Source organism: Octodon degus, unplaced genomic scaffold, assembly GCF_000260255.1.
Source record: "Octodon degus isolate 3935 unplaced genomic scaffold, OctDeg1.0 scaffold00038, whole genome shotgun sequence".
Classification (NCBI taxonomy): Eukaryota; Metazoa; Chordata; class Mammalia; order Rodentia; family Octodontidae; genus Octodon; species Octodon degus.
This window is the reverse complement of record NW_004524614.1, coordinates 14,788,719-14,810,783: the sequence shown is the minus strand read 5'-3', so window position 1 is coordinate 14,810,783 and position 22,065 is coordinate 14,788,719. Positions and strand designations below refer to the sequence as shown.

Sequence of the window (22,065 nt, the reverse complement as noted above, 5' to 3'; positions counted from 1 at the left end):
CTTAATCTTAAACTTGTAGTCTCCAGAACCACGAGTTCAACTAATTTACCTTTATGAATTACTATTCTGTTAGAGCATAGAAAATAGACTGGGCAAAGGAGTCTCAAATTTCATATTAAGTCATTTCTAGGTAGTAGATCTGAGTTGGGCAATACCAGAGGAGTGGAAAGTTATTTCTCCATATGGACATTCTGCAAAAGATATTCACATCTCGAAGTCTAGCAGGAGCACCTGCTAATTGTTTTACCAGACTGTAAAAGAGAAAACTAAAATGTGGATGATTAAACAATCTAGACTTATAAGGCTTAGAGCAAACTAGCACCTGGTCTGTTGCATCAAAACCAGCTGATGAATTTACCTGAAGCTACAAAGGCACCACAGGAAGTTCCAATAGCAAGATCCAATGTTCAGTTCTGTGACTGTGTGACAGATTCTGGAGACAACCGTACCTATGGGAAATCTAGGTTTCTACACAATTTAGCATAACAAGTTCAAGTGGTAGTGTGGACTCCCTTTGTTACAAAGCTTTCACCCTTAGCTCTGTAGGGGGATCCTGTACCAAATAAATAAATAAATAAATAAATAAATAAATAAATAAATAAATAAATATTTTTTAAAAAATTTAAAAACCATAAGGGACTAGAGAGATATCTCAGCTGTCTAAGTGCCTGCCTGGCAAGCTCAAGGACGTGGTAACACATACTGTGCTGGTCCCAGAACTCCAGGTGCACTGTGTTGACCACCAAAACCAGGTGTGGTGGCATAGGTTTGTAATCCCAGCACTGAGGAGGCTGAGACCGGAGAATCACTGTGAGACTGAGCTCTGTAGCAAGACCCTGTACCAAATAAATAAATAAATAAATAAATAAATAAATAATAAATTCAATATTTTTGAAAATTTAAAATGAAAAGCTTCAGCCTTGTGCACAACCATCATGTATTGAAGTCATATTTTGTAAGCCACCAATTACATTACATAGGCTTTCAGTCTTTGACTTCAACCAGTTCAGTCAGTCCTTCCTGAAATGAGATGTTAAGGTTGGTTTTTGTTATGTAACACACAATGCACAAGAGTTCTTATCCTTTGTTCTACTTCTGTAGGACCATCTACATTCTTCTTCCCCAGTCCTTTTATTTTATGTATTTTTAAATTTTTATATGTACTTTTTAAAATGTATCAGTTATTTAATTAGGCTCTTGGTAAGAAATTTAGAATACTAATTTATGAGGATAAATTTCATTTGTCAGAGCAAAAACAGATTGCAGGTAGCCCCAAAGCTGAGGAACAGCTTTGATTTTTGCTAAAATTTGTGAGTCCACCGCTTTCTGATCCACCTTGCACTGCTCTGAAATCTGGTATCTCTCTATCTTGGTGTCAAAGATCTTGCCCTCCTGGTGTCTTGGGCTTCTGCAGCTGCTGCTTCTTGACATAAGCATCAGTGAGGTGTTTGGGGATTTTTCACTTTGCTGATACTGATTTTTGTAGAGGTGGCAATGACAAATTTCTGTGGTTTGTTCTTCGTAGAGGAACACGATTAAAGCTAAGAGGCCCTGTCACAAGTAGCAAGCCACTGGCCAGCTGCTTCAGGAAGACCACTCTCTTGCCTCTGTGATGCCCGGTGAGGATGATCAAGATGGTGCCGGGAGTGATGCTGACTCGAAGTTTCCTCACATGCTGACAGAAGGGTTTCTTGCCATGGCTCAAAAGCTTTCAGGGCACATATTTCCTAGGGTAGTATCTGGGCATTTTTTGAAGTTCTACCACCCAGGTACCTCCATTCATATCCCCACTGACCAGGTTTGTGATCATAGCAAGAACTTTCTCCTTTTTTTTCTTCTCAACCTTTGATTTAGCAGTTGTGTACTTCCTGTTGTACAAAGCCTTTTTGGAATAATAGCAGATTGGGAGTATCTACCAATTCCGCTAGCCAGGACAGGCTTTTGGCTGCAGTGGGGCTGCCCCTTCTTGGACTTTTTTTGCCTTCTTCACCTTACCCTTTTTACCTGTACCACTGGCAGAAGCCTTCTTGACTTTGAGATTCTTCTCTTTAGTGTCTGGCTTCTCAGTTTTTTCACCTGCCATCTTGCAAGATAGGATAAAGAAAAAACCCAATCCTTTCAGACCCAATCATCAGATGTGTACAAATTTCTGCACCTGTGACATAGTGGCCAGGCAGGTTGGTAAGATTTTTGAAAGGTTTTTCATGCTTCTATGTGAGGTACCCAGAAAACTTTCACGTCTAATTGCTCTATGAGATAAGATATATAGGATGAGATGCTCTTAGGAAAAGTCGCATCCAAAAAATAAATATTTGGAGTTTGTGAGAGAGGCTTTTGTGGGTAGGGGAATAAAAAGGAGGAAGGGCAGCAAGAATAGGAGCAGAAAGAGGAGTGGAAGAGGAAGGGGAAGAAAGAAGAAGAGAACAGAGGAGGGGAAGGAGGGGACAGAAAGGATCTGGTGGGGGCAGAAGGGGAGAGAAGAGAAAGGAAGAGAACTGGAAAATGAGATTATTTATTAAGCCAAAGGAGAGAGAGAGAGAAAGTGGTGTAACATAGAATATGGTTGATAACCAGGGGGAACTGTGAGGATATTATGGACTAGGGCAGTTTTAGAAACTTGAGATTTTAGTTCCAAAAACCTTCTTCATAATCAGTACCTGAAGTTTTTAAATAAAGGGTTTCCTTAACATTTATTTCACAAATTACTAAGAAACTACTGTAACTCAGGTTGGTAGATATGAATTATAAAATTTTATTGTGTATTTCTCCAATAATGTATATTTAATGTGTATGTGCAGTGTTATTAATATGAGTAAAATAATTACTGAAATCTCTTTTTATGAAAGAGGAGCCATAAACTTCTCTTTCTATATGGATGCCTGTTCTTTAAAGTGGTTTTTCTTGAGCATGTAAAAGTGGACCTAGTTTACAGTTAGCACTAGGACAGTCTTTAAGTGTTGGTACATGTACCTCTTTTGTTAAAATCATAGCAATAGAATGAATACAAGCTAGTAATTGTTCATACTAATTATTGGTAGTATGTATTGAATCTATAGTCTCACCTGGAATCTAATTCTAGCTCTACAGTTGATTAGCTATAATCCTTTTGATCAGCTACATAACTTTTGCAAGTTACAATTTTCTCAAGAGAAAGTTGAAAAAGTGGAAATAAACATTAGCCATTATAAGAGTTATAATAAGGTTTGCATGAAATAACCTATGGAAAGATTAGTATAATACATGGCATAGGATTAGAGTTCAATGAATATTTTATTATTATTATTTAGAAAGTAAATATTACATAATTATGGAATAATAGAATATTACATTGAAATCCACTAGTGCATTTGGTGGCCATTTATTATTGTTGCTTAGAACATGAGCACGTATAAAAATTTGCTCTTTATACTTTCAGGAATCCTTAAATATATTACTTAAACAACTAGAAAGAGAAAAAAGGAGTCTTGAAAATCAAGTGAAAGACTATGCACTCAGACTGGAACAAGAATCAAAGGTTTGTTTCTTTTCTATACTAAACAATTCCTTGGAATGTGCCATCATTTCCATTGTGATCTGCAGTGCTACATATCCTTTTCTTATAGTATTTAAGAAAAAACAGGACAGTAAATTTCAACTTAATAGTAGTCCTGCAGATACTGCAAATCTTATTTTATATTGGATTATTTACTTTTTATCTTTTATGTAGGCTTATCAGAGGACCAGCAGTGAACGGCGTACATACCTAGCTGAAATGTCTCAGGTAACTTTTTTGTTTTATTTCCAAATCCTAGAGATTTTCTTTGACTATAAATTATATTTTTCATTTTTCTAGGCTTGCTTGTTTGTTTGGTAGAGAAACATGTTGGAATTTTGGAAGAAAAGATATTAAGTTCCTAAATATTAAGGAGTCAAAAGGAAAATATTTAACTTTTATGAGGAAATAAAACATAGTTTGTACATGTACCAGTTTCCCATGATGCATAATCACTTTATACAGCAAACACATACTGTTTATAAAATTTTGTAAAACTTAAAGAAAGGTAAAACAGTCTCTTTAAGAGATTGCTTATTTTCTTCTTTACTTATCCTTCATCTATAATCATTAGAATTCAAATAGGCATGCCTCTATTCCTTTGCTATCAGGAAGTTCCAGGCCCTTGACTTCATAATTATGCATGGTAAGATCTAAAGTAGAAGGACCAGCCAGATAGCTTAGCAGACAAAAGTGCCTGCTTAGGTGGAGTGCAGTGACCCAGGGTTCAATCCCAGGCTTTCTGTGCTGGCTCCGTGCCCTGGGACACACTGAGATGGTGACTGAGACTGACATGGTGGCATATGCCTGTAATCCTAGTGCTTGGGAGGCTGAAAACAAGAGGATCACTATAGTCCAATCTATGTAGTGAGACCCTATGGACCCTGTACTAAAATACATAAAAGAAAAATAGATCTAGACACAGATTTGCAACTGGTAGTATGTAATTAATACAAGATACAAAAGTAATCAGTAAGTTATGTAGATGCATTTTTCAATTTTCATTTGCCTTTCCATTCTATTTATGTCAGTATAGAAGTTTTTTTTTTATGTTGCCAGAGCTATCTTTTAGTTTCTGATGTCATAGTTAAAGAGACCATCTTCATCTCAATATTTCATAACGTTCACCACATATTTTAGTACCTATAGGGCTAATATATGTTGTTTAAGTACATAATCTATGTTAACTTTATTTTGGTATATGCTATACGATTAGAATATGAGTTCAGTTTTCAGTATGTAGTCTCTAAACAGGAGTATTAAAAGAGCAGTTGGATATATGACTCGTGGGAAAATAGTAAAAACTAGAGATAGAAATTTAGAAATTATTTGAATATGAATTATTTGAATATGAATGAATGCATAGCATCAAGGAAAATAATATGGAAAGTAGAAGACAGTCTAGGGTTTATCTCGAAGAACTTCAACATAGTCAAGGGAGCCAAAAATGAGGATTGGCATTTCTCAAAGTGGTTAGTTGGAAAAGGAGATGGAGGACCTTGAAGGGAGAGGGCTTGACATAAAGGGTAATCTACCAATCACTGACCTAGAGTACCTAGAGCCTTGATGGTGAACCTTTTAGAACTTTCAATGATAAAACAAGCTCCCTGGGACTGCAAGCTATAGGTTTGCCATCGCTGATAAAGGAATTGCTAAAAAGAAAAGTTCAGAGGATGAATTAGTTTGGATATTGAAGCCAATAATGTGATATGTAGAAAAAATTGAAAATGAAAGGGCTACAGTGAATAAAGCAAACTTGAACTTAGAGTATTGACCAAATTTAAGTAGGAAATTGAGTCAGGATAGGATGAATCCTGATACTCTTTTTTTTTTTTTTTTTTTTTTTGGCGGAACCGGGGATTGAACTCAGACCATTGTGCTTCCCAGGGAAGTGCTTATTCCACTGAGCCATCTCCCTGGCCCCGTTACTCTCTCTTATCCATAAAATGGACAATAAATTCAAATGAACTGGTCCTTGATGCTGGACTGGAAGCACTGCTTTCTCCTGTAGCATAGGTGCCCTTATGCTTTCTGACCCCACACTCTGCTTAGAATATGTTTCTCATATGTGCCAGGTTCACTCCCCTCAAGATCTAGTGCAGACACCACCTCCTCTATGAGGTCTTGACATGATGAAAACACTGCAAATTGTGGGGCCATCACAAATTTAGATTTGAATCTCAGCTCTTAATGTATTGTTCTATGACTTCTGCGGGCCTTAATTTCTTTCCTCATCTATGTATAAAGGAAGAATCAGTATCTGAAATCAATATTGATGTCAGGATTCTGTGTGTGTTTAGATATAATACCTAAGTGAAATGGCTGGCACAATAGGTTCTGAATGGTGAAGGCTGTCTTCCTGTTTTTGTTTTCTGAGTTCACTAGCTTCTCTCTCTATGTCATGGCATCAGAATTTCTGCTTACCTTCTGGTGTTGGCTGAGAAATCCATTTGTTTTACTTAGCTGTTTGTTCCCCCCTGAAGTCAGTCAGGAGGCCAGATTCTTCCAACACTTAGTGTAAAGAAAAGCAAATAGTCAGTGTTTAAAACGATTTACCAAATTGAACACAATATAGAAATTAATGTAGATAATATAAAGCTAAAGTCATTAAGAAAAAAGTGAATGGGGCCAGGGTTATAGTTCAAAGGCACAGTACCTGCTTGGCAAGTGCAAGGTCCTGAGTTCAATTCCCAGTACCAAAAAGAAAAAAGAAAATAGTGATCTATATGTAAAACTCTACTGAAGGATATTTATAAGGTCAAAGTAGAGTTCTTTTGCTCTTGACACATTCATTTACCTTCATTTATCTGAAAAATTCATTTAGGTGAGATAATCCTACTCTGGCTATACAGGATCACTGGCTATGCAATCAAAGCTGGTTTTAACAGATTCCCAGGAAGATGTTAATACTATCCTCTGTATAAATGTTAATGAGGATTTTTCACTCTAGAGTGAACTGTTAATCTCTATAGTCAAAGGCAGTTCTGGCCATGCAGATACTACAGTGACTAGAAAGGTTAATGAGAGATTTTTAGTTTTTTCTATGCTGACTACATCAATAATTTATTCTCTGGTAGATAACTAAAACTATTTGCTGAATCTTCTGTTTATACTTCTGCTGCTACCTGTGATTTTGTATCAGTCTTGATGCTCTGTTTTGATTAAAACTGAGTTTTTCCATCTATGGCTTCTTCTAATTTACACAATGTGTATAGAGTACAGAATCTGCTTTTTAAGAATTCACAGACATATTGCACTGCTGAAAAGTCCGCTGTGAAGACTAAGAGCTGTTGAAATACTCACAGTTTAAGATGTAGACACTGTTACTGGAGTACAGAATTTTATTTTTTTAAATGTCACTAAAATTATATTTCACTGTAGCAAAATATTAATGACAACTCGTTTGTTTCAGTGGAATTAAAATAGCTGGTTGGGAAGTTTGAGTACATAGAACTCAGAGACACTGGTTTTTACTTGCAAACACCACTTACAAGTTACAGATGCCAAGAAATAGTTTTAAAATAGTATATAAGTCGTACAGAATTTTAGCAATTAACTTGAGAACTAATTGGATAGAATACTTCTGATTTATAGAAAGGAGACCTGAGATAGTTCTGTCTCATTGTCAGGTAGTTCTAATTGCCAGATTGCTACATATCACACAGTACTCCTTGTTCTCCTTTCTTGAACATCGTTAACATCCATTGGTTTTAGTTTTATTCTCTAAAGAACACAAAACAAATCTACACTCTGTTTCTGATTTTTTTTTTTTTTTTTGTGGAAGCAGGGATTGAACTCAGGCCCTTGCGCTTGCCAGGCAAGCACTTATTCTACTGAGCTATCTCCCCAGCCCCTTACACTCCTCTGTTTGTATAATAAATTTTCAAAGATTTAAATAAAAACAACTATCAATTTCCTATAGTTTTTTATTTTGTTTTGTTTCTGATCTAAACTGTCAAAACCCCAATTTAGCCATTTCTCATGAGCCAGGTGCCAGGCTGTCGAGGCATTTCTGTTGCCTTTGGATAATTCTTTTCCGTTATTGTTCATCTTAGCATGGAATTGCCCATGTTTAAATCTAGCAGTTGGGATACAATTTCAATAGCAGGGCTATCAAAGGTTTGTCTCCATCACACTCATATTTTTTCTCTGAAGCCTGAGTTATCAGTGCTTAATACACATACTATGGTGTGGATTAAAAATCTTTAGTATTCATGCCCAGAGGATGACAGTAATACTCCTTAGCATGGTCTACTAGGTCCTTTCTGACCTGGCTGTTCCTGTTTCTACAGTTTTATCCCTGGTAACATCTATTACAGCCATATGTAATGTTATGCTAATTCATGCTTATATCATGCTAGTTCATGCCTGAGACTGAGGCCCTTGGTGTTTCTCCTACCTATAATATCCCTTCCTTAGTTCTTAAATGGTTGCTCTTCTATGCAGAGCCTGAATTAATTACATCTGCTGTATATTCATAAAGCATTGTACAAATCTTTATCAAGACCCTCATTATAGTGTCCTATTTTTTTCACTGTTTCCCCAAACAGAACCATGAGTTGTATTTGTCTTCCTTTATTCAATATAATGGTAGCACATGCTTAATAACATTTACTGAATGAATGAAAAAATGAGTGAATTCCAGTTTTTACTCTAAATGACCAAAATCTGTTACTTAGTAATGATATAATATATCCTTAAAAAGCTCTATCAGATGTAAAAATCTAATTGTTTCTCCTTTTTTCCTTCAAATATATCCATATCTTTTTTTAAATGTATTTGGTACAGGGTCTCATTAAGCAACTGGGACTCATATTTATTCTCCTGTTTTCACCCTCTCCACTGCTGGGATTATAGACGTATGCCATCAGGCCTGGGCTTGGTGGGCTTAGTGTGCCCAGGGGCAGGGCTGGTGCAACATGTGGTGCTGGGGATCGAACCCCGGTCCCTGCGCTTGCCTCAGCAGGTGCTTAGTCCACTGAGTTATTTTGGCAGCCCTAGTAAATCCCTATCTTTATGTACTATTCTTATTTTGCTTTTTGTTTTCTTTTTTGCACTATTTGGAATTGAGCCCAGGGTCTTTGTATTTACATATCCAGTACCCTCTTCCTTTTATTCTTTTTTGAGATTGGATCTTGATAAGTCTCTAAATTATTCAAGTTAGGCTTGCATTTATGGTTCTCCTGATTAAGTCTTCCAGAGTGCTGGGATGACAGTCCTGTACCAGCATGCCCAGCTGTTCATCCTCTTGTCATAAAGAAAAAGCTGTCCAGCCAGATGTGGTTGCTCATGATGACAATCCCAGCACTCAGTGGGCTGAAACAGGAGGCTGAGGCCCTGAGTTCCAGGCCAGCGTGGGCTACATAGTGAGATCAGCCATACTCATAAAACTACTGCCAATGAAGATTTCTTTTACTCAGTCAAACTTCGTGAAAAAGTGGGCATATACTAGCTTTCCCTTTCACTCTTTGACTTCTTTCATCCTGTTTCTGACCCTACCATTGTGCTCCAACATAATCCCTCCACGCTATAAATAACTATTAGTGCTTATTAATTGTATAAATTAATAGATTTCATTGTGAAATTTCTAAACATGTATATAATATGCTTTTACCTTTTTAGTTTTTAATAGCTGCATATGGTGGCTCCACCCTATGAATCCATTTCTGAGGCATTTTACCCTGTTGATCAGGATCACCTCTTTGAATACCTCTCTCCTTCCACATATGCACTTGACTTCCACAACAATAAGTGTCGGGGGGAGTTCCTGTTGTTTAAATGGCAGTCCTATTTTTGAAGGGTTATCCTTAAAAGTTGTTTTCCCGTTTTTGTGTCATCTATTCTCTTACTTCTTTTGTGCCCTTAATGAATAATCTTATTCAGTTGAGGCTTCCAATTCCACGTTTAAGGTGACTAAACTCAATTTCTGGATTATAAATTATATTTATACCATCCACCAGAAGTCTTTGCTTTAATATCTCAGAAGAATTTCAAAATAGACAAAAATGAAATTATGTATATATATTGATTTTCACATATATATTTTTCCTGCTTTACTACATCTACTGGTACTGCTTAGATGAAACAATAATCTTATCTACCCTAATGGCAAGGTGCATGTTTTACTTGTAATGTATATTACAAAGTCTTCTAATGATCTGGACCACGGGGACAATACAAGTTTCCTAGTTTCCTCCATTGTTTTTTTAAAAACACATGGACTTTGGGGCTGATGTGTAGTGATTTCCATACTTTGGAAGCTTGATGTTTCTGGCAAAGGCCAGAATTTCCAACTATTCTTCAACACTTCTTGCACATACTGCTAAAAGTTCTGGTTGTGAAAGAGTTGAGTGTCAATGAGTTAAAGAGTTAATTCTCAATAATATTGAGAATAGTCAATATTAGCAATTTCAGCAATAATTCAATAATGCTGAAATCAATCATGAAATAAAAGGATAAACACCCAATTTGTTTTTTAAATTTCAGGGCTCTGGCTCACATCAAATTTCTAAAAGGCAACAGATGGAACAACTACCTAGAATGAGAGAGAATCTAGTAAAAACGTAAGTTTAGCTATGTCTTTTTAATTATTTGCTTGTAAATGCTACTGACAAAACAGGTGTCTTATTTTTTGGCAGGTGACTTTATAGCAACGTAGATCATAAGAGAACATAAAGAAGTTTGATTGTGGTCTCTGGTCACTATATACTTTTTTAGATCCTAGAAACATTTTCAATCCTCATACATGGTAAAGATACTATTTTTTCAAGTTAAACCAGAGCATTAGTCATTAAAACTACACTTTTGACAACATTATATTACAATTAAAATGTCATTCTCAACCTTTTTAGTGAAGTAATGCAATGTATATTCATTGCAGTAGACACTGAAATAAGTGTAGATGACAGTATAGTTTCTTTACAAATAGAACCAATTTATGATAAGAACTGAAGTTTATGAAGTTATATCTGCCCAGTCTTTCCTGATTCTGTATTAAGTAGAGAAGAATTATTCAATTATTCTTTATTTTATATAACCTTATTCTATCTAAGGGTAAATATTCATATATAACTTAATACTAAGCATTAAATTGATACGTAAGTTAGTTATAAGTAAAAATCCTTTCTTTAAGTACAAGTCAAGGCAAGAAGTCCTCAAGAGATATGCAGTGTAGCGTATTTCTTTGCTTAATTGTTAGTATAGGACAGACTAACTATAATTAAAGATACATCATTTTGCACAAATTTGTCTAGTCATAGATGATTTATATTCTAATTCACTATCCTTTTGCACTTTCATCTCTGGATAGATGATATAGTTTAAATTACTAAAGTAATTTCAGTCAAAGGATTTCTATATAAAATATTTTATGTTGCTATGTTCAGAGTACCCCATGACCTCTTTCATATTCACTAATTCACCAGAAAGACTTATAGGACTCAGCATTTATTTGTACTGATAGCTAAAATTTATCACAGAAAAGGATACAAACTAAAATTAGCAAGTGAAAAAGCTCAGAGGATAGAATTTAAGGAAACTAGGTTCAAGATTCTGTAGAACCTTTTAATTCTTTCAGATATGAATTATCACAACAGATGACAGCATATAAAGTTTTATCCACTCAGAAATCTTGTCAGGTTCTTAGTACCCAAGATTTTTTTTAAAATCAGGAGTGGATCACATAGACATTCTCTACTTAGCACCTATCAAATTTCAAACTCCTTGAAGGTAAACAAGTTCAATACGAAACATTCTGTCAATATAAACAGTGTAGACACAGGAAGACATTCTTACTATTTAGATCAAATTTTGTCAGTATAGGAAACTCTTTATTAAATTTTCGCATTGGCCAAGGGCTAACCTTACAAGTAGACTTTTCTAACAACAAGCTTGCTATTTTAACTTTCTTCTGAGCCACCACCTTAGTAATTTTTTATTTTTACATTTATAGTCTCTTATTTTAAATCTTTTAAAGAAGTTAGCAGTAATTCAAATTTGCTTAAATAGTGAAAGATAAAATATTTTGCAAATGACACTTCATTGTAATTACATGCTAACACATATAGTGTCACTACACGGTGTGTCTGTGACGACTGCATGGTTTTCTGGTGACTACTGTTATAGGTTGGATCTCTCAGGGCACCAACTCTGAAATAAAGAAGCTTATTATTACAGACTTCATAGGGTCAACATCTGTAGGGGAAGGAAAATAACCAGGTTTGGGCAGAGAAAATAGGGCTTTGGTGCAGCTACAGTCTACATAGCAAGCTGATTCATTCATGACCGAAGCACGACTTTGCTTTTTCTGGTTGAATGACCTAGATTCTTATCCCTGTAGAATCTGAGTCCTTGTCTGCCACATCCTTTCTAGGCCATGCCTAGTGCCCTTGTCTACTTACTGCCAAAATTTGGCAAGTTACTACTAAAAGACTCCTGAGTAATCACCTGTGTCAGATGCAGTCCTGCTTACCTCCTTATGTGGCAGTCACTATATATCAGGCTGATGATTAGCTTTTCTGTGGGCCCCTCCATGCCGCAGGCCTGAACAGAGTTTAGGGTGCTGGTACAAAGAGATATATGACACAGTATAGGATCACTTCTCTGATATAGCTGGTTCTTGTCCTTCAGCAAAGTTCCTGCTTAATCCCAAATCTAGTATTTCCATTTTTAATTAAACCCATTGTTGAATACCATGCCAAGAATAGATTGGTATATAATAAATGTTTTGAGTGAATTTCTTGAGTAAATGAATGATCAAACAAATGGGCCAAAAAATCCTTTACTGTCTGAAACTATACCCTAAAGCTCATTTCTGTGCACCAAAGACATTTCTGTACAACTTTGTTCTTTCAAAGTAGGTGTATATAATTGACACTGCTTTATTTTTTTTCCAAGTTTTATTGATCAACATATAGCAATGAGACAGTTTCAAATCAAATCGAAAGTATAGTTTCAACAAATAATACACTGCATACATTCTTCTCAGTGGTTAATTGCTGTACAAGATGCAGACTTGTGATCCTACTTACAAACACCATTAGAAAAAATCATTCTATTCATTAAGAGAATGCAACTATATATCTATCCCATCCACTTTGAATACACAGATACAAAATGGACATTCATAGTTATACCCCAATTTTTTTTAAGTTCCGTTGTTGAATATTATAGGTGTGTAAACTCAGCAAAATATTCTAAAAGAGTACAGAAGCCCATAATATCATTGGGTCTTCTGTTTAACTGGCAATGTCAGAAATTATTGACCTGAGTCCCCCACAGCTCAACATAACAACATGGCTTTACTTCCTATATTTCATCTTCATACTTTTCTACTGGATGGTTAAGACCAAGGTAAAGCAGGACCTGTGCAACAAGAGCCGCAGCTTTTTGGTCTGACAAGAATTGACACTACTTTAAAATACTGTTTTTGTAAGTTGCTGATTGAAATCTGGAAGTTAGTACCCTTATTTTATTGATGATTCAAGTTAAGTCTTAAAACCAAGTTTTGGTGTTGAGCACCTCACAGGAAAGAATATACAAACAGCCGATAGACACATAAGAAAGTACTCAGCACTATTACTCATTAACAGAATATAAATGAAAATCATGCGATACAACCAAATATTTCAAGGATTGATGATTCCAAGTGTTGTCAAGTATATGTGGGAATAAATGGCTCATACAGTGCTGGTAGGAGCATAAATTTATACAGCCACTTTGAATACTGTTTAACATTTAGCTGATCAAAAACCTACTCAGTGACTCAAAACTTGTACTCCTTAGTTACATTTCATAGAATGATGCATGCATTTACAACAAAAGACCTGTACAATAATGTTTGTAGCAGCTTTATTCATTCACAGTCAAAACTAAAATCAACCTAACTTCATCAATGGTAGAATGAATACAATTTGTATATATTTACATATATATTATATATAAATCATAAAAACAAACTACAGTTTGCATAACATAATGGATAATTTATTGTTTTTAATGGAAGAGGTCAGAAAGGAAAGGAAATATTTCCATTCACATAAACTTCAAAACATTTAAAAGTAAACTGAAACAGCAATGACAAATGTGAAGGAGAAAGGTAATAATAAATGAAGGACATGAAGGTATCATCTAGTATGATGTCAATATTCTATTTATTAACCTGGGAGTGGTTACTTGAATATTTGCTTTATTACAATTCATAAGTAAGTTTACATTTTGTACATTTTTCTATAAGTATTATATATTAAACAATGTTTTATAGATCAAGTATCAGTGACATTTAATGTTTGCATTAGTTGATATTCTCATATATGCTTGTATTAGTCAGCTTTCTGTCTGCAACAAAATACCTGAGGTAGTTACTTTATAAAGATAAAAGGTTTCTTTTGGCTCAGAGGTTTGGAGGCTCCAGTCTCTGGTCCCATTGTTTTGGATCTGTGGCATGGCAGTGATAGCATATAAAAGAGCAAAGTCACCTATGCCACAAGCTTGGGAGTGAGATGATGAGGAAAGGGCTGAACCCTGCTAAGGCTAGCCCTCCAATGACCTGAGGGCTTCCTACAAGCCCTTCTTCCTAAAGGCTCTGCTGTCTCCCAGCAGCACCACTGTGAGGTCAAGCCTTTCGTGCAAGGACCTTGGAGTAACATTCAATATTCAAGGATTGGACTAATGATTTTAGAGATTGACTTACACAGTGTAGTGGATACATAAGGGAAATCCCCTTTTCTCTGCAAAATGCTCTCCGGCCATATTTGTGTGAAGAGATTCACCATTCTCTTACTGTGAATGATTGGTCCCGATTCAGCAGAAACCAAGCCAATGGTTGGGTTGGGTGAGTCTGACGGATCGGGAGCAGCTGGACCAAGTGCTTCTGGCTGTTGAATTGGGAAAGCACTAAGTATATTATTTAGTAGCTAGAGGGGAAAAATACAGTCTTTAGTAGCCTGGAATAAAAGTATCTGTGGAAAATTAATTTTAGGACTCATTAAGAGAGATTGTTAGACAAACCTGGTTTTGATTTTAAAAAAGCAGAGTAAAACAAACACAACCAACATGACCAACAATAAGGGGAGAATTCAATAGCTTATAATATTCTAGAACTGAAAAATTAGATTCTAGAAGCATATATAAACAGATAGAAAAATATTTAGTCATATAGTAAAAAGTACAAAATAGTTTGGGATTATAGATGGTTTTGATTTATACATTTTAGTATTTTCTATAGGAATATGTATAATTTGAAATGATTTATTTACCTGAATGATAAGCAAATACTGACTGAAAAAATAAAATAAAATCAGATTTAATTATATTAAGAGAAAAGTAAAACAAATCCATCCTGTAGGTATCTTATGGAGGCTCCAAGTCAAAGTAACAGTGTAAATGCTTATAACTAATAAGAGTATTTTTAAAAGTGATGAGAAGGTAGAAAATAAAGATTTGGACTAATTTTGGAGCAGCTATACAAATAAATTTTGCCTCTACCAGGTATTATTTAATGTGCCTTCAGAGGATATAGTCTCAAACTCATTCTACTTACCTGTAAAATAAAGATGATGAAAACCAAGTACAATTGTTGATAGGAAAATTCCAAGTTTTTGAAAAACCTCTAGTTCAATGAACTTTAGCTATAATCATTACTGTTCAATGTATCATATACCTTTATTGGGTATAAGTAATTGGCAAAGTAGCAAAATATTAAAAATGCACATGACAATTTAAACTGTAAGTGGAAAATCTATAATACTTTTATATAACATTACAAGGAATTTAGCTGCTCTCATTTAATTAAAAACCACAATACTCAGTCTAAAATGGTTTCCAAACTTTAGTGACAGTGACTGATCTCATACTATAACCCAGTATGTTCACACATATATTTACATATAACTAAAACAATTCATTTGTGTGTGTGTGTGTGTGTGTGTGTGTGTGTGTGAGAGACTGAAGTACACTCCAGTTTTTAATATAGCACAGTTTTTCCAGTCATCAGTTGGTGGACACTTGGCTTTTCTATACCTTTTCAGTATTATAAATATGCTGCTATGGATATTCCTGCAGAAACGTGTTTATGTTTTGGGTATATGTCTGCACATACAACTTCCCAGTCAATACCATTCTGTTTATCTTTTTGAGGGATTGCCAAACTGTTCTCTAAAGTGGCAAAGTGGCTCTACAATTTGTATTCCAGCAAGCAATGTATTAGGATTCCAAATCCACATTCTTGTTTATATATATACATATAAAATAAAGATGATGAAACCCAAGTAGAATGGTTGATACAAAAATGAATATATATATATATATATATATATATATATATATATATTGCATAGGTCTCTGAAGCTACTCATTTTCTATATTCTTTGTTGTCTGTTGCTCAAATGGAATAATTTTAGTTTCAACTTTACTGATTCTTCTGCCTGCTCTCATCTGGTGCTAAATATCTTTTACTGAAAGCTTCAATCGCTTATTTTAGTTTTCAATCCAGAATGTCTATTTGGTTCTTTTTAAGAGTAATTTATAGGGCCAGCCAAATAGCTCAGCAGATTAAAGCCCTGCAAGCAGGCACAGGAGCCAGGGGTTCGATCCCTGGCCTGCCCTGCCAGCCTCCCCCCTGGGGTGCACTGAGACTGCAAATGAGACTGGGCTTGGTGGCATGCACTTGTAATCCCAGCTCTTGCGAGGCTGTAAACAGGAGAATCACAACGAGTCTGATCTAGTAGTGAGACCCTGACCACCCTGTAGACCCTTCCCTAAAATACAGGGGAAAAAAAGTAATTTATATCTCTCAATATTGATATTATTTATGTGGCAAAATATTCTCATATTTTCCTCCAGTTCTTTAGATATGGTCTTAGTTTTTTTGAATGTATTTTAAATAATAAATTTAAAGTCTTGGTCTAACGTCTAACATCTGAACTTCCTATTGCTTGCCTTTTTTCTCATGACGAGCCATACTTTCTTGACTCTTTACATGACTTGTAATATTTTCTGTTGTTAAAAACTGAACATGGTTTAAATAATATCATGTAGCCACTCTCCTATCATTTGTTTCATTTTCAGGGCTGGATAAAATGAATGCAGTACTTTTATCTGGTATTTTGCGGGGTCTTGTTTGTGTTTTGCGTTGTTTGCAAGTGAGCCCCAAGTGCTTGCACTAAACTACAACCCCAACCCTCTTTCTACTTTCATTTTGAGTCAGGGTCTCACTGGTAATTTAGTGACCTAGACTGAGCTTGAATGTATGCCCTCCTGCCCAACCTCCCAGAGTTCTGGGATTATAAGTATGTGTCACTATCAGTAACTTTCATGAAATCATTCTGTAAAGTCTGAATTCTTTGCCAAATGAGGTCACTAAAGTCTCTAGTGAGTTAGCTAGGTAGCCAGCTAATGACTGAACAGAGATTGTTAAATACATGAAATCACTAAACCTTCCCAGATTTTCTTAGGAACTCAGTTATATATTTGGGCATACCTTCAACAGGCAAATTACAATTCTACTTTAATTTTCATTTCTGGCTTCTGCAGTACCTCTAGGTTAGCTAGAGCCAAGAATTTAGGGCCTTCCTAAATCTTTCCCAAGGAGGCACTCAGCTCTATGCAGAAAGTTATGTGTGTGTTGGACTCTATTAGTGCTTATTTTCTAGCTTTTCTCTTTTAAGCTTCCTATTTTCCCCTCTTTGGTCTCTACTATTATTTATGAGCTCAGATAGCTCAGAAGTTAAACCATAGCTTTTAATTGTTGTATCAAATGGCCTGAGAGGAGAAACTTAACACTTTGTTTTGTTGGGTTTTTTTTTCTTCTTTTCTTTTCTTTTCTTTTCTTTTTTTTTTTTTTTTTTTTTTTTTTTTTTTTTTTTGTACTTTTAGGGAAGGGTCTACAGAGTGTTCAGGGTCTCACTACTAGATCCTACTCATAGTGATCCACCTGTTTACAGCCTCCCAAGAGCTGGGATTGCAGGCGTGCACCACCACACCCAGTCTCAATTGCCATCTCAGCACGCCCTGGGGGGCAGGGCTGGCACAGCAGGCCTACATATTGAACCCCAAGCCCCTGTGGTTAAGGTTAATCTGTTTAATCTGCTGAGCTATTTGGCCAGCCCAAACGCATCACTTTGGGTCATTAGTTTTGTAAGTGGGTCTTTTAGGTAATCACTATTCTGCTTTAATGATGAAAACTTTCTGGGAATGTATGAGGCTTCAAAGGAATTTCAATCCCATTCTGTTTATTATAGGTATCTGTCAGGTGGCATAGTTTTGGGCTGTTTTCAAGGCTATTGTGGAGCTCTGGAAGAAAGTGAAAAGGAGCAGTGGGTAGGAATATAGCAAGTTAAAAATGCCACATAGTTCTATTTCTTTTCATTTGACTGTATCTGTTACATTTTTTAAGTTTTATTTTGCCTTTCGGGTTTTTATACTACGGAGACAATATGATATTTACACATGTGGGTCTGGCTTATTTCATTAATGAGTATAGCCTCTAGTTGCATCCACTTACCTGTGAAGGCTTTGAGTTTGTCTTTCTTTATAGCTGAGTAATACTCGATAGCATAAAAACACCACATCTCTTTCATCCATTCCTCAGGTGACGGGCATTTGATTGTTTCCAAGATTTGGCTATCACAAATTGTGCTGCTATAAACATGGGCACGCATATATCACTATGGTATGAAGCTTTCAGTTATTTTGGGAAAATACCCATAAGGGGAATAGCTAGATTGCATAATATTTCCAGTCCTAATTTTTTGAGGAGTCTCCACATTGATTTCCATAGTGGTTGTACCAGTCTACATTCCCACCAGCAGTAGAGAAATTGATTTCTGTATTGTAGCCATTCTTTGTGGGGTGAGATGGTATCTCAACAAAGAGGAGAGAAAAGAAAAAAGATCAGAAAAAAAGATGGGGAGAAAAAATCTGCAAGTATATATACAGGATGGCTGGGAGATTGTACTGAGAATTTCCATCAGTTTTATGAAAATAGTTAATGTGTAGAATTTTCACCTGGATTAACTCTGTATGCTGATATCTGCATCTAAGTAACTACATCAAGGACATCCATGTGCAATACAAAAGCCATGCTTGGATGCCTGTCATCTTGATCTTCTAATTGTGTACCATTTCTAATGTCATAGCAATTATTACTATACTCTCTTCAAAATAAATTTTTAAAAAAGGTAAGAGAAGGAACAAAAGAGACAAGAACAAAAATTAAGGTTTTTTGAAAGCTAGTAGTAATAGTCAATCATATGTCCAATTTTATATATCTATTAATCTGAACAACAGATTTGATGATAAAACTAGATAATGTATCAACCATTGATAATCAGTTATTCTTGTTTTGAAAATCTGTAACATATATATTGTTTTATGTTACTGCTTTCTGTCTTTGTTTCTGATTTTTGTTCATTTTTATTCTTCAAGATAAAATAAAATAAAATTTTAAAACATTACTGCTATTACTAGTTTCCACTAAGTTTTGTTTTTTAATAAATTCTATAGGCTTGCCCTAAGACTTTAGTAAATTTCTTTTTTAATACATTTTATGGGATTGCTCCAAGAATTTAGTAAATTTTCAGAGCTGTAAAAAATGGATTGGTCAGTTTTGTCAGTTTATGGAGGACAGCACTTTTTCCTTCATGACCAGTAAAACAGTAGGTTCTTATTCTGTCATTTTTACACACATCATTCTCCTAAAATATTTTAAAGCATATTTTGGGGAATCAATATAGCTTCTTATTATCTTGGGTACAAATACAAAAAAGCTGAGATTTATAAAGCCACATAAGGCAATATGGGAAAGATAGTCCCATGAAAATTTCAGAATATGAAATTATGGATTGCTTTACCTTATTATCATTCTTCCCTCCCTTGCTCCTTCCCTCCCTCCCTTCCTTCCCTTCCTCCCTCTCTTTCTCCTTTCAGACACAGCTTTTCACATTAGGGCATCTGATAGTCTGTTTCCCAGCCTTTCGAGTGACTGCGCCTGAGTTGGTTGCCCCTATAGCTATATCTGGGTGGGCCATAGGGGTGTGACCTTGTGTAATCTATCCGGTCCCTGGACCCCTCTTCTGGGCTTCTCCCTTGCCTCCTGCTTTGGAGAGGCCACGAGTTGAGCAGCTTTCCTCCACCAGGTACTTCCTCCATGATATTTCTGCCATGGAGCCAGTAAGTATGGACTCGAAGCTGTGAGCCAAAATAAACCTCTCCTGGTTTAGGTTGTGTCAGGTATTTTGCCCCAGCACAGGAAAGCTGCCTAAGAATGCATGTGAGCAGAAGGGGATATACACAGGAAGATTTCCACGTGAAAGACTGGACTGAAGAACTTAGTGCAATATAGAGTTCTCTAAATATAGCACATAATGTTCATTTTATACATGATGGTGATTGAAAAATCATGATCGGTGCTTACCTTATTTCAGGGGAAGATACAATCGAGTTAATCAGAAGACTGTGAATGCTAAGAGAGGAACAGTGAGAAAGATTGCAAGATCAAATCATCTTCCCAAACTCAATCAGTGATTTCAGAACTGCATGGATTTCAATTTTTTCCTTCTTTTATTCATGTACAATATTCATCCTGTGAAGTAAATGTTCATTGTATTATTCAGGGAATGAAATAGATAAGAGCTGCTAAATTTTGGTTCTTACAGTTTACTCCTCTGCATGAATGGAATTTTCCCTGTGATCCTGAAATATCTAACTGAAGTGCTTGTGATTTTTAAATATATAGAAAAACTTGAAGGTTGACATCATTACGCTTGCTTTTAATGATATATTCATGACTTTTTCTAATAATAACATTACTATTATATTGGTTTCTGGCAGGCTGGCTGTTAAAAAGTATCTATAAAATGTTTCACACTTTTAGCCTATATCATGCTGATCTGTTTATATTTAAAGTTTAAGCAAAATTTCAAACCATTAAATTTTGATTGAAATATCATGGCATTATTGGAATAGGCTTCAATCGTGGCAGTACTGGGGACTGAACTCAGTGCTTGCCAGGCAGGTACTTTTTCTACTGAGCTATCTCACTGGTCAGTCTTCAATCATGAATCAGCTGTTTATATTTCCCACTTTACCATAAACTTGGTGATCTTAGGCAAATTATTCCATGTTGTATTCATTTTCCACCTCTGTAAAATGACAAGGGAAAAACATATAATTTGTGTCTTACCCTTTTAGAAAGCTGCTACTTATTCAGTCACATGATCCTGCTGCTGAGTACTTGGTGATTTCAATTATTCTATGATCATTAATTCACAGTGATGGTGTAGTTTTTACAAATGTTACAGTACTCTAAATATAGAGATACAATGAGAATAAGAGTTTATTTGAGCGTCTGTAAAATTTATTGAGTTTTTATTCATGATGAGACTTTTTTGTCATTTAAAGAGTTTTTGTAACTATAACCTTAATTGGGGATATATGCACATATATTGTGTGTGTCCATCTTAAAGATGGAATTATCACACTTACATTTACAGAAGTCACACAGCTTTTACTTAATGGTATTTTTTTCCTATATGTAGAACCAAACTTAAATTTCATTCATTAATGAATGTCAGTGGTGAAATTAGTGAATATAAATATCGAATACATTTTTGTAACTACAGTACCTCTATAGATATTTCTTTAAGGAAGAATACATACATTACATATAGCCAAGTAATTCTTTATGTGACTTTAGAATGTAATGTAGAGGAACATAAAGCAACTTCCTATAAGTTATTCTATATCAGGACTATTTGGAAATATGTTCCCTCCTAAGTTAACTAACGATATCAGGTACCATGACCTATATTACTAGACAAATACTAAATTTTTATGTATTATACCATGTTTCCTAGCATTAGCAAAAAGTTTATAATTTAAATATTATTACAATTATAATTATTAATGAAAAAATAAATATTTCCTTTATATAGGGCTAAGCTATTATGGAAGCTAGGCTAAGGAGCATTTGCTTCAGTCACCAGAATGGTGTACATATTAACTGAATGTCTTATCACAGGCACTCTTTCACATTCAGATGAACTTGGCTAGAACTGTTTTGGGAGTAAGCCCTTTTATTTTTTTATAATTTTTGAGACAAGACCTTATTAAGCACTGAGTTCTTAGGCTTGAACTTAGGATCCTCCTCCCTCAATGATTACCATTTTTGAAAATAAGTTCTTGGGCCAGCCAGATAACTCAGGAGACTAAAGCACCTGCTTAGGCAGATGCAGGGACTGGGGTTCAATCCCCCAATCCCGATGCACTGTGTTGGCCCTGCCCATGGGGCGTGCTGAGGTGCTGAGATGGTGACTGAGATTGGGCGTGGTGGCACGCGCCTATAATTCCTGAGCTTGGGAAGCTGAAAACAGGAGAATCATTATGAGTCTGATCTGTGTAGTGAGACCCTGTAGGCCCTGTATTAAATATATTTTAAAAATTAAAAAAAAATGAGTGCTCATGTCTGTAATCCCAGTACTTAGGGAAGCTGAGGCAGAAAGACTGCAAGTTTAAGTTTGACCTAGTCAACTTAGCAA

General features: G+C 35.5%; 1 protein-coding gene across 4 annotated transcripts in view; it reads left to right on the top strand.

Annotated features, from left to right (window-relative positions):
* Ccdc169 (coiled-coil domain containing 169) overlaps positions 1-20,535 on the top strand; it is a 59,979-nt gene extending 39,444 nt beyond the window's left edge. For all 4 annotated transcript variants that reach the window (XM_004631138.2, XM_023715109.1, XM_023715107.1 and 1 more), the window contains 4 exons: positions 3,416-3,514; positions 3,707-3,760; positions 10,019-10,095; positions 19,954-20,535. In XM_004631138.2, the coding sequence (XP_004631195.1) occupies positions 3,416-3,514; positions 3,707-3,760; positions 10,019-10,095; positions 19,954-20,053 (330 nt within the window). In that variant the 3' untranslated portion in view covers positions 20,054-20,535. The remainder of the gene's footprint in view (positions 1-3,415; positions 3,515-3,706; positions 3,761-10,018; positions 10,096-19,953) is intronic.
* The last annotated feature ends 1,530 nt before the right edge of the window (positions 20,536-22,065 follow it).